Source organism: Pelophylax lessonae, assembly GCF_965119305.1.
Source record: "Pelophylax lessonae genome assembly, chromosome: 1".
Taxonomy (NCBI): domain Eukaryota; kingdom Metazoa; phylum Chordata; class Amphibia; order Anura; family Ranidae; genus Pelophylax; species Pelophylax lessonae.
In genome coordinates this window covers 576,015,504-576,028,463 of record NC_138768.1, presented here as the reverse complement: position 1 = coordinate 576,028,463, position 12,960 = coordinate 576,015,504, and the positions used below count along the sequence as shown (strand labels likewise).

General features: G+C 47.2%; 1 protein-coding gene across 2 annotated transcripts in view; it reads right to left on the bottom strand.

Annotated features, from left to right (window-relative positions):
• The window catches only part of HERC3 (HECT and RLD domain containing E3 ubiquitin protein ligase 3), a 136,761-nt gene that overhangs the window by 73,147 nt on the left and 50,654 nt on the right, over positions 1-12,960 (bottom strand). For both annotated transcript variants that reach the window (XR_014225897.1, XM_082272057.1), the window contains exon 5: positions 7,960-8,181. Coding sequence is in view for 1 of the 2 variants with exons in the window: in XM_082272057.1 (XP_082128183.1) it covers positions 7,960-8,181 (222 nt within the window). In the remaining variant the exon portion in view is untranslated. The remainder of the gene's footprint in view (positions 1-7,959; positions 8,182-12,960) is intronic.

The following is a 12,960-nucleotide window of genomic DNA, read 5'->3' as shown; positions in this document are numbered from 1 at the left end:
GCCTGATACATCTGGATATGGTCACAGCAGATGCAGCCAATCTCTTCCGAGGTTCTTCTGTGAGGACAAAAGGAGAGTCTGATCTCCTGAAAGACTCAGTAACCACCAGGCAAACCCTAATTGCCCAAACCACAGCCAAAGAATGCAAGGCATTTTCCTTGGGATGCTTGGGCTTAGGACAGAGTGAAGGCAGCACAATGTCCTCATTCAATGGAAATCGGAAACCACCTTAGGAAGAAACAACTGATTAGGTCAAAGTACCACCAGAGAAGAACGGCAGGACAGCGCTGCCAATAGCCACCAAAAAGGCTACCTTCTGTGACAGTGTAAGCAGAGGAATCTCTGTTTTCGAAGGAAGGTTTTTGAAGAACAGAACGTACCAAGTTAAGATCCCATGGAGGTAACGGGGACCGTATCGGAGGAGCCACATGATGAACTCCCTGGATAAAAGTGTGAATCAAAGAATGCGTAGCTAAAGGGCATTGAAAAAACATGGCCAAAATCGACACCTGGCCTTTAATAGTACCCAGGGCCAACCGCTGCTCAACCCCTCTTTGGAGGAAAGCCAATATCCTAGCCACTGCAAAGGAATGTGGACGCACCTTAAATCGATTCACACCATGAGAGGTACGATTTTCACGTACGATGATAAATCTTCCTGGAGGTAGATTTTCTAGCCTTCAACAGTGTAGGAATCAGAAAGTCCCTTATCCTTCAATACCTGGCTTTCAACAGTCATGCCATTAAAGCCAGCGACTGTAAAGCAGGATGGAAGATCGGCCCTTGAGACAACAGATCTTCCCTGAGAGGAAGGAGCACCAGCGACCAACCTTACCAGATATGCATACCAAGACCGGCAAGGCCAGTCTGGGGCCACAAGAATGACCAGAATCCCTTCCATCTCTATTCAGCGCAGAAGCCTTGGCAGAAGAAGTTTCAGTGGAGGAAATGTATAGATCAGCCAATACTGACCCCAAGGAGCCACCAGTGCGTCTGTGGCGTCGGCCAGAGGATCCTGGGACCTGGCTACAAACCTCTGTACCTTCTCGTCGAGCCGAGAAAATAATAGGTCTACATCAGGTGTCCCCCCACCGGACACGCAACAGGTAAAACACCTCCGGGTGCAGGGACCAATCCCCCTGATCCAACACCTAACAATTTAAGTAATCCAACTGCCAGTTCTCCACTCCATATGCACAGCGGAGAGGGCTGGAACATAATTTTCTACCCAGTTTAAGATCTCGGCCCCCTCCTAGCCGCTAGGACACACTTGGTGCCCACTTGATGATTGACGTAAACCACGGCCGTGGCATTGTCTGATTGAATCCGGACTGGACAACCTTGCAGATTTGTCCAGTGACTCAAGCAAAGCTTTATCGCTCTGAGTGCCAAAATATTGATCGGAAGTCTAGACTCTTTCAGAGTCCAGGTCCCCTGGACACACAGCTTTCCAAATATTCCCCCCTAGCCGGACAGGCTGGCATCCGTGGATACCACGGTCCAATACAATGGAAGGAAGGGCTTGCCCTGATGCAGGGCCAAGGAATGGAGCCACCACAGAAGAGCACTTCTTGCGTTTTGACTCAACCGAATCAGATTGTCCAAAGATTTTGGGTCTTTGTTCCAAAACAAAAGAATACCCCTTTTTCAGAAGTCTCATTTGGAACTGAGCAAATGGACCCGCCCCAAAGGTGGACACCATCAGGCCTAGAGCTCACATGCAAGTCCACAATGAGGACAGAGTGCTGTATAACAGCAACCGAATCGCCCTCTGCAACTTTTGCAGCTTTTCCGGGGGAAGAAACACCCTCACAGAGGCTGAGTCCAGAGTCAGTCCCAGATAAACCATTTTGGAGGCTGGGACCAGAGCAGATTTTCTGAAATTGATAGTCCAACAGAACTCTTGCAGAGTCTGTACAGTGATTGACAGATCGCCAACCAGAACTGAATTGGAGTCTCCTCTTAAGAGGAGATCGTCCAGGTACCCTAGTACCGCAATGCCCCGCTGTCAGAGTAATGCCAATACCGGAGCCAACACATTGGTGAACACCCTGGGGGCTGAGGCGAGACCAAAGGGTAACGCCACATGTTGATAATGTTCCTCTCCTACAGGGAAGCAAAGAAAACGCTGGTACCCAGCATAATTAAATAGGGATGTGCAGATACGAGTCCTCGATATCAATAGAGGCCAAAAAGTCCCCTTGGTGTAGGAATGCCACTACCATGCGAATGGACTCCATTCAAAACCTCTGTACCCGCACTAAGCGCTTAAGAGCTTTGAGGTCCAGAATTGGACGCACTTTCCCTTCTTTTCTGGGAACAGTAAAAAGGTTTGAATAAAACCCTTGAAAGCATTCCCGAGAGGGTACCGACACAATCGCCCTTTGCGACAGCAGATCTTGTATCGCCTCTCGTAGATTCCTAACCGATCTGAAGATAGGTGTAGATTGGACGGGAAGAATCTGTCCGACGGTCGGGACCCAAATTCAATCTTGTAACCCGATCGGAGCAGCTCGTGGGCCCATTTGTCCTGAAATGAGGAGGTTCCTGGTTCAGGACAGAAAACAAAGACGTCCCCCCACCCCAGATACGGGTGAGGGCGTCCCTTCATGCAGACGGAGATTTTTCTGCAGATCTGGAGGGGCCTGTTCTCGGCTTACCCGACCACGTCTTCTCAGAACCCCCAGATGACCTAAATGGCTTAGGTCCTTTCTCCTGCGTGCCGAAGGCATGAAGGGGCCACCTGTGTGCTGGAAAATAAGGGCCCCGTCTATTACGCAGTGACTTGCCCTTAGCGGATAGAGGAAGAAGAGTACTCTTCCCACCTTTGAGTCCTTTGATCAGTTCATCCAACAAAGACCCAAATAGGCGGTCCCCCTTAAAGGGAAGATCTGATAGAGCCTGTTTAGAAGCCTGGTCCGCAGATCAGCTCTTTAGCCACACCATGCGTGGTTACCATTATTGCGTTTAGAACAACTCCACTGACTAGCAAAAATTTTGTCACAGTAGGCGGGAAAAGGGAGTACCTTTGCCGCTTTTAGGGAGATCTGCGGGCCCCGAGGGGCCCGTCACCCCCCATGTTAAAAATGTTCTGCACCAATTTAATCAGTGCATCCACCAGTGCTCTTGCATAAGCATGTGCAGTAAAAAAAGTAATCATCTTCACCGCAGATCACCCGAAGTGTGTGGACGTAGACCCAGTAGAGTCACTATATGCTAAGCTCACCCTGAGAACATAACAAGCAGGGGAAGTCACTGACCACAGTCCCGCAAGGAGACGCCGGCTAAAGTTCCACAAAAAAAGACTCCTATTAGACCTAAGGGTCGCCCAACATAAATTACATAAAAGGACATAGCCCCCTATAAAAGGGAAGAGGGGGCCCGCCATGACGCAAACACGTAGTTAGAGTATCCCCCACACAACAATGCCCCCCACGGCGCCCCCCAGGTTCAAGAGGGGTGCCAGGCAGCCCATATGTCCACCCCTCTTGGGGGGGGGGGCGGATGCCCAGCCGCTGCTCTATCACCCTGGTCAGCAGCTCAAACAGCATAGTCAACAGCTCAGTCAGCAGCTCAGACAGTCAGCCGCGAGTAGGCTGCAAAGCCGCGGCCTAAATTTGGGTCCCGATCTGATGGCGAGTCACTCCGCCATCAGCTCTGTCAGCTTGATCAGCAGCTTGGACAGCTTTGTTACAAGCTCGGACAGCCTGGTCAGTCACTCAGACAGCCGGGTCCCTCAGCCGCAAGCCGTGGCCTCGATTTTTGCCACTCCGGACAGACTACCTCTCCACTCAGGATGGGGGTGCTTAAGGCCAGGGAGCACGCTGCGACTCAGGCTGAACCAGGTCGTGTTCGTCCCAGCGAGGAGTTTTAATCGCGGGCCGGCGCCCGTCCATTGGGGCTCTGTCATGGCGAGGCCTAGTGCGGGGCTATAACCAGCACACGCTCACTGGCCAGAATGGGACAACTTAAGGATCTAGGATATCCAGTCCAAAACCAAGTCCGGCTGTTGATTGCAGTTCTTTCAGGAACAGAACCAGCTAAAAAAATTTAAAATTTTAACAGTTTCCCTTTAAAATAAAAAAAAAACAAGCTAAGACCGAAGTCCCAGCTGGGAACTAGGTCCTACTCCTAAACTAGGCAGAAAAAAAACTGAATCCTATAGCTGAGTGAGTGGGTGTACAGTATGCCTTCAGGAAAGCCCCATAGGCGTGGTAAATTTTTTCCTGCCTAGTGTCCTACTCCTGTAGGGGGCAGCATAACCCAATGGTTAAGAAGAATATGGAGCTGCGTCTGTCAAGAGAGAGAGAGAGATAGAGAAACACACAATATTCCATGCTCAACTTGTCCAATATTGATCATAATTGAGATATATTCATTTAAATGGATCTTTGTCTGTCTTTCAGCATTTGCAATTATATAATGCTAAGATACTTTAGTTTTTAAAGCGGATATTCCAGAAAGACAGCTAAAAACAAAGAAAAAAAAAAACAACAACACATATGTGAACTGTCTTATCTGGCAACAAATTTGGAATTCTGTTCAGCCTCTATGATTCATACACCTCTGCCAGGAAGGGTGCCTGGAATACACCTCTGCCAGCAATACATCTGCAAACAGTGAAGTGGACAATGAAGTAGCGGCAACACACTGATAAGTTACCAATAGTGCTGGCTCTGCTCTCCCATCCTGTCGACACATAGACATGAAGCAGACCTTAAAGTGGAACTTCACTCTCCCAATCAACATAAATTATTTTTAATCCTCATGCTGCTAGAACCAGTAAATGGATAAGAGTATATCATATTTACTTGTTTTAAACTTTTTTTTCTTGTATTCAGTAACTTCCTGTTTTTTTTTTTGCCTAGGCTTATGATGTCATACATACCAGGAGTCTTCAGGAGGGGAGGAGAGGAGCTGGGGGGGGGGGGGGTTCTACCCTAAACACAGTCTCCTGTATGCATGCTTGAGCGAAGAGCAGATGAATTCCAGGAAGTTAATACTACATGAATCCTCTGCCCTTACTGAAGATAGACAGGGCCAGAGATGTTAGGGGGTTGTTTTTCAAAGTATTTTCTCAACAAAATAAAGTATGGAGACATGGAAGTATGCGGGGAGTTTGCTTTAAATATTAAAAAATTTTTTTATATTATGTATAACAGTGTAAATTTGCTGTCCCCTTAAAATAACTCAACACACAGCCATTAATGTCTAAACCGCTGTCAACAAAAGTGAGTACACTCCCAAGTGAAAATGTCCAAATTGGGCCCAAAGTTTCAATATTTTGTGTGGCCACCATTATTTTCCAGCACTGCCTTATCCCTCTTGGGCATGGAGTTCACCAGAGCATCACAGGTTGCCACTAAAGTCTTCTTCCATTCCTCCATGATGACATCACGGAGCTGGTGGATATTAAAGACCTTGCACTCATCCACCTTCCATTTGAGGATGCCCCACAGATACTCAAAAGGGTTTAGGTCTGGAGACACGCTTTGCCAGTTCATAACCTTTACCCTCAGCTTCTTTAGCTAGGCAGTGCTCATCTTGAAGGTGTGTTTGGGGTCGTTATCATTGAGTTATCACTGTTATACAAGCTGTACACTCCCTAATTTACATTGTAGCAAAGTGTCATTTCTTCAGTGATGTCACATGAAAAGATATAATAAAAGATTTACAAAAATGTGAGGGGTGTACTCACTTTTGTGAGATACTGTATATAGGAGAAGTCTGTTTTTGTTTTTTCTGTTACTAAAATTTTCTTTTATTTTATTTTATTTTATAGACATTTTGTACAATATACTACATGTTTTCTATGTGGTTTAGCATATTTTCTAATTATATGTAAATACTGGCAGGCCACCCTTTAAGTGCCGGTTCACACTATAGCGTGTGCGGCGATCGCATGTAATATCGGAGCGCACTGCTCCTTCATTACATGCGATCGGATGTGCGGTGCGAATTCAGCCATACACTTTGTATGGCTAAATTCGCACTGTACCCGCACAAAAGTCGCACATGACCCTTTTTTTCAGCCGCATCAGGTTTGGATCGCACAGTGGTTCACACTTGTGCGATCCGATCCTGTGCGAACTGTCAGATCGCACTGCAATATGCGTTCAAACTGGGGGTGTCGTTAACATTTCATTGACACCCCCTGCGTATCGCATATGGCAGTGTGAACTGCCAGATGTGCGTTTGCGATGCGGGTACAGGCTGGGAATTCGCAGCCTTCCCGCATCGCACAAGTGTGACCCGGCACTAAAGCCCTACACTCCTCCTAGTTTTGGTTTTGTATTGTTTTTGGGTTGGGGGCCTCCCGGTAATGACATTTGTTGGAATCCCATCCTATCGGTAGCATCACCATGTACAAAGAAATGTATCCTGCTACATACCAATGTCTTACTGAGGAAAGTGTAACATTTCCCCAAACTGAACAACAAAATTTGTGTAGAATACAGCAATATCTGTTCAACTATGTGAGAACATTTCCTTATATACATAGGTCTTGGTTAATTCCTTATTTAAGAGGAGTTGGTTGCCCTTTAACAGCCTTTTCAATCTGAGTCCAACTCTCCATAATAATCCCAACTTCAACCAAAACCTGTTTGTTTTAGTTTTGACAGTGTGGAAGGGTTGAAACCTGTGTCAATTTTCTGTTACTGTAGGTGCTTCAACTTGAAAATGTCTCCTTGCATTCTATTTGTGAGGCTTCAAGGGAAAAAGGGGTAGCTCCTGGAAGCCATACATCTAAAGGTGTCCTAGAGAGGTGAATGGAGTGGCAACCTCAGCCTGGACCCCGACCAGGCAACACCCCCATTGTGTGTTTCACTCTGCCCCTCCCCGGAGCTTTGTCATGGGGATCACTATTCCCTTCTATTTGTGAGGCATCAGACAGAAAAGTGAGTGAGGGGAAATCTAAACAGAGGGGATCATGTAGTCCAGTGCACTCATTACAGACCATGGATAATGGATCCTGAAGTAACCGTCAGGCTTCAGGGCCACAGAGGGCCTCTTCAACAAGGCAACAGTCACTTCCTGTCCACATGATTTGGGTCAGACAGAACAGATCAGGTCATGTTAAGGAAAATCTCCCCAGTGGGGACACAACCTGAAAAAAAACCTGAAAGAGGTCCTAACTTTTATTTTAGTAGTAGATACGGTGGGGAAAGGTTTTGGATGAAGAAAGTTGGGCCAAGCCATTTCATGTGGCCCCACAACCAAGAATTTTCTACAGCTGGAATATGGCGGAACGGAGTTCTGCTCCTCCAGCTCTTGCCCTCCTCTCACCACTTGTGTAAACACAGAAGAGATATGGAGAGATGAGGGAGATGTGTACAGAAGTGGGGGATGGGGGAAAGTGGTGCAGAGGTCAGAGCCGAAGAGGGGTAAAAGTGAGATTTGGACAGCCTGCGAAAGAGAGATGAACCCTGCAAACCCCTGAACTCTGCACTCTATACATACTGCACATCCGAACTTTGGACTCTGTGCATAGGGCACCCCTGAGGCTGCACTCTGTACAAATCACACCTCGGAACCCTGCAGTCAGTATGTAGCACACCCCTGAACTCCACACATAAACTTCTGGTGTTTATTGCCCCTTTAACACCCTCCCACTGTTGTACAATTTGGCCACACCCATCATTCAATGTGGTTCGGTGGGGGTGCATAGTGGAGTTCCTTCACCTATTCTCTGAGAAAAAAAAACATCCATAATGTCTAGTGTAGAGGATGAATTTATTTGGTCCTGAGTACTGCTAGTGTAGAGGATGAATTTATTTGGTCCTGAGTACTGCTTTAGTTCATCATCTTTTTATGGTATATTAGACATAATACATGCAACAGATTTCACCTCTAGACCCACATTTGGAAAGACATCTATCATTTTTCAGTGAATTCCAGTGTCTGGACCTCCCAAGATACAAAGTCCACCGTCTCCCACCCAAAAACTTGATACTTTACCTTTCTCGTCATTTAGACCAAGTTGCCCTGAGTTGTTCTTCCCCCAGGCAAACACAGCTCCAGAAAGGGACAAGGCAAAACTGTGGAAGCCTCCTGCTGTCACCTGAGCCAATGGTATTCCTTCCAAGGACTTTACTCGCTGTGGGCTAGACTGCGAGGTGAATCCATGTCCAAGACCCAGCTGACCATTGCTATTTTGGCCCCATGTAAACAACTGCCCATCTGGAACACAAAGGATAAAATCATGAAATAAAAATGAGACAAGATTACATTTTACTGGACAGGTCAAGAACAAACTTGATTTGGAAGAAACACATCACAGTGGCCACACCATGCTCAGGAATTGGATGTAGAAAGAACAGAAAATAGAGGTTTCACCAGACCAACAAGATCTTTCTTCGCCGAGTGAACGTAAGAGATCACAAACCCATGATAACTTGATAGTCAAGAATCTATCCTTCAGCTAAACAAAGGACATTTATTCTCAGACTGCTTTTACTCATTTTAACCTGCAAACACTATCTGCCCTGCTGTCTTTACTTTAATGCATTCTGAGAAGCGGAACTGTTAACAAGTACGGGGCTGGTGAAATCAGATTTAGGCCTTTGCTAATGATCTGCATGTTTCTCCCTGGTCAGTGATTCAAAATGAAGATTTAAAGTATATCTGAAGCGATTTTTAGTAAGCAATGGTTACAACCCTTGTTCGTTTTTTTTAGTTTGTTTTCTGTCCCGAAAACACACCAGGAAGTGGTGGAACTCTCTCTGAAGTGAGCAGAAAATCCCATCGGGCAGTTTTCACCAGAATAGGTGACCCCATTAAAAAGAGGTCACCTCACTGCCTGTTGTGGTGACCGCTGTAAAATTTTACATTCTCCATTACTTTCTTCCCAGAGAAAATGGTTACCAGGACAGACAGAGGATGAATTTTTCCATGGGGAACCAGGCTGTTAAAAACTTGAAGCATTTTTTTTGGCCTTAGATTAAAGCAAAGCTCCACCCAAAATGTGAAACCCTGCTTGTCGGCCTCCTCCACTGCCACGTTTGACACCTTTTTTGGGGGGGGGGGGGGGGGAGCAGGTACCTGGTTTTATCCCACTCCTGTCTCGCTCCCAGTTCGCTGCGGCAAACTCAGCCGCAACTTCGGCGCCCCCTCCTCCTTCCCCCACAGCGGCCTATTCACAGAGCGCAGCGCGATTTGCTCATGCGCAGTAAGGAACCAGCCGTGAAACTTCGCAGCTGATTTCCCTCAGTGGAGATGGCGGCGGCAGCACCCGAGAACTGATTAAAAAATCAGCTCGGGGGAAGACACCGCTGAATTCCTGGACAGGTAAGTGTCCTAATATTAAAAGTCAGCAGTTACAGTATTTGTAGCTGCTGACTTTTAAGTTTTTTTCTGCAAGAGCCTGGAGCTCCTCTTTAACCACTTTACGCCCAAAGATGTCATATGACAGGGATATTGAATTAAAATTCAAGGAGGCCTGGTCGCTAAAATTTTCTTTGGGCCGAGGTCCGAATCTCAAGTCTGTGCTATGACTGCTAAGACGAAAGATTGTAGTCACCATATGTCTTAACAAAAAATTTGAAAACTGGATTTTTTAACTTACCGTAAAATCCTTTTCTCTGAAGTTCATTGACAGACACAGCTTCATATCTTCTTGACTATTGGGTTATGCTGCCCCCTACAGGAATAGGACACTAGGCAGGAAAAAGCTTTACCACGCCTATGGGGCTGTGTTTGCAGGCATAACCCCACACACTCTGCTACAGCCCTCAGTTTCGTTGCAAGTAGGGTTTAGAAGACAGCAACCCCATTCTACTCAAAATTAGAGGGGCAGGTGCTGCGTCTGTCAATGAACTTCAGAGAAAAGGATTTTACGGTAAGTTAAAAAAATCCAGTTTTCTCTATCATTCATTGACAGACGCAGCTTCATATCTTCTTGACCATTGGGACGTCCCAAAGCAGTATTAGCATGAGGGGTGGGAAAAAATGCAAAGAAGAATGCAATTTCCCAAGGCTAAACGCAGGTAAAGCAGGATGGAAGATCGGCCCTTGAGACAGCAAATCTTCCCGGAGAGGAAATTTCCAAGAAGCATCGGCGACCAACCTTACTAGGTTTGTGTACCAAGACTGGCGAGGCCAGTCTGGGGCCCCCAAAATAACCGGAATACCTTCCACCGCTGCTAAGAAGCTTCGCCAGGAGTTTCAGCGTAGGGGACACATAGATCAGCCGATACTGACCCCAAGTAGCCACCAGTGCGTCTGTGTGTGGCGTCGGCCAGAGTATCCCTCGACTTGGCTACAAACCTCTGAACCTTCTTGTTGAGTCAGGAAGCAAACAGGTCGGGTGTCCCCCACTGGACACACAGGAGGTGAAACACCTCTGGGTGCAGGGACCACTCCCCCTGATCCAACACCCAACACCTGACGACTCAGGTAATCTGCCTACCAGTTCTCCACACCTGGAATGTGCACAGCAGAGAGCTGGGACAAACTTTTCAGCCCAATCCAGGATCTCGACCACCTCCCGGGCCGCCAAGACACTCCTGGTGCCCCCTTGATGATTGATGTACGCCACGGCTGTGGCATTGTCCAATTGAATCCGGACCGATTGTTGCCAACAACAACCGGATCGGCCCCTGCAATATTTGCAGTTTGTCCGGGAGAAGAAAGACTCTCGTCAAAGTGGAATCCAGAGTCAGGCCCAGATAATCCAGTCTCAATGAAGGTATCAGGGCAGATTTTTTTTTAAAATGATGTTCCACCCGAACTCTTGCAGTATTCGGACAGTGATCATCAAGTCTCCTAACAGGGCTGAGTGAAGAGTCCGCCCTCAATAGGAGATCGTCCAGGTATCTCAGTACCGAAATCCCAGTTGGCACAGTAATGCCAACACCGGGGCCAGCACCTTGGTAAAGACCCTGGGGGCGGAGCGGAGGCGAGACCGCAAATTGATAATGCCCTTCATCTATAGCGAATGGTGGTGTCCAGCGTAGATAGGGATGTGTAGATATGTGTCCTTGATATCTATGGAGGCCATGGTCTCCTTGGTGTAGGGACGCCACAACCGTGCGAATGGACTCCATTCAAAACCTTTGTATCCGCACAAAGCAGTTTAAAGACTTGAGGTCAAGGATCGGACGCACTTTGCCTTCCTTCCTGGACACAGTAAACAGGTTTGTATAAAATCTCTGAAAACATTCCTGAGAGGGAACCGACACAATTACCCTTTTGCGACAGCAGATCTTGTACCGCCTTAAACGGTCTGGAGATAGGTGCAGGTTGAACGGGAAGAAACTGTCCGATGGTCGAGACCGGAATTCGATCTTGTACCCCGATCGGATCAGTTTGTGAACCCATTTGTCCTGAAACAAGGAATACCATGGTTTCCGGAAAGAAGCGAAGAGGTCCTTCCAACCCAGAATCAGGTGAGGGCACCCCTTCATGCAGACAAAGGATTTGTCTGTAGATCTGGATTTGCCTGGCTTCGGTTTACCTGACCATGTCTTCTTGGAACTCCCAGAAGACCTGAATGGCTGTCCTTTTTTTTGCGACCCGGAGGCACGAAAAAGCCACCTATGAGCAGTAAAAAAAGGCCTCTGTCTAGGACGTGGTGCCTTGCCCTTAGAGGATTGAGGGAGAAGAGTACTCTTACCACTCGTAAGGCCTTTGATCAACTCATCCAGGGAGGATCCAAACAACCTCTCCCCCTGTAAAGGGAAGGTCAGAAAGAGCCTTTTTGGAAGCCTGCTCCACAGACCAGCTCTTTAACCACACCAAGCGTCTAATAGCAATCCCCACAGCAGACACTCTGGCAACCAGGGGAGCCACATCCAGCGACGCATTACATATATACAGCAGGGCTTGGGCCAGTTGATCCATGAGCTCAATCATCCTTGGGGAGAGCTGTTCCATTTCCAAGATACCTTTAGGTAACTTCACCCATTCAGTGACTGTCTGCGACACCAGGGTGGTCACAAAAATTGGTTTCAATATTGAGCCCGCTAACACATGTAAATGGCGTGACAGAGACTCAATCAGTCTATCAATGGGGTCCGAAAAGGCCAGGGATTTTTCCACCGGAACCACAGTAGACTTATTCAGTCTGGAAACGGCGTTTAAAACGTATGGGCAACACTAGAACATGCTTGATGCGCCCCCACTGTTCATTGACAATATTGTCAAAAAGTTCCAGGCAGGGGGAACACCTTGCCCGATTTCTGGGATTTGCAGGTGCCAAAAGACACCTGCGTTCCTGACACTTTAAACTCATCCGCCATTTTTAAAGTTTCTCGCACTGAAACTATAAGTTCTTTCACCAATGCGCTTTCCCACGCAGCGGCTGATGAGGAAATGTCCTCTTTGCCATCAGAATGCTATGACACAGAGCCACCAGGGTGGGATGAGTCTGCAGCTGCCATATCTGCCTCAGAATCTGAAGATACAGCAGAGGGAGGCGAAGGCAAAGGGCGCTTACGGCTAGTGTTCCTTTTTAACACTAAATCCACTTTTGACACCAGGCTTTCCAAAACTGTTGTAAAAGCTGACAGGGGCTGCGACCCAGAGGGTTCCGCAGCCGCACTGGGACTCCATTTGCACTGAAAATAAAAAAAGATGCAGTGTCACTTTAAAAAAGTCGCAAAAACGCGATCACACCACTGCACTAGCAGTACAGCAAGTCACAACCCAACACAGTCTATCAGCAGTGTGTAAGGAAACCTACAAGAGACCCCAAAAAAACTTTACCAAACCAATCAGGAGGCTTGCAGGAACAATCTGTACAGCAGAAAGAACGATCTGACACAGGAAATGAAAAGCTCCTGGGTCATGCCTAGAGTATCTAGTGTCTGCCTTTGCTGTCCACCACCGTAGACTACAAGAAAATGGCTGCCCCATGCATTACAATGAAGAGATTCTAACAATAATGCAGTGCAAGTCTACAGCAAAATAGCAGCCCCCATGGCACGCTATGCGGTCTTCAGGACCCCCAGGGGTGTCAGC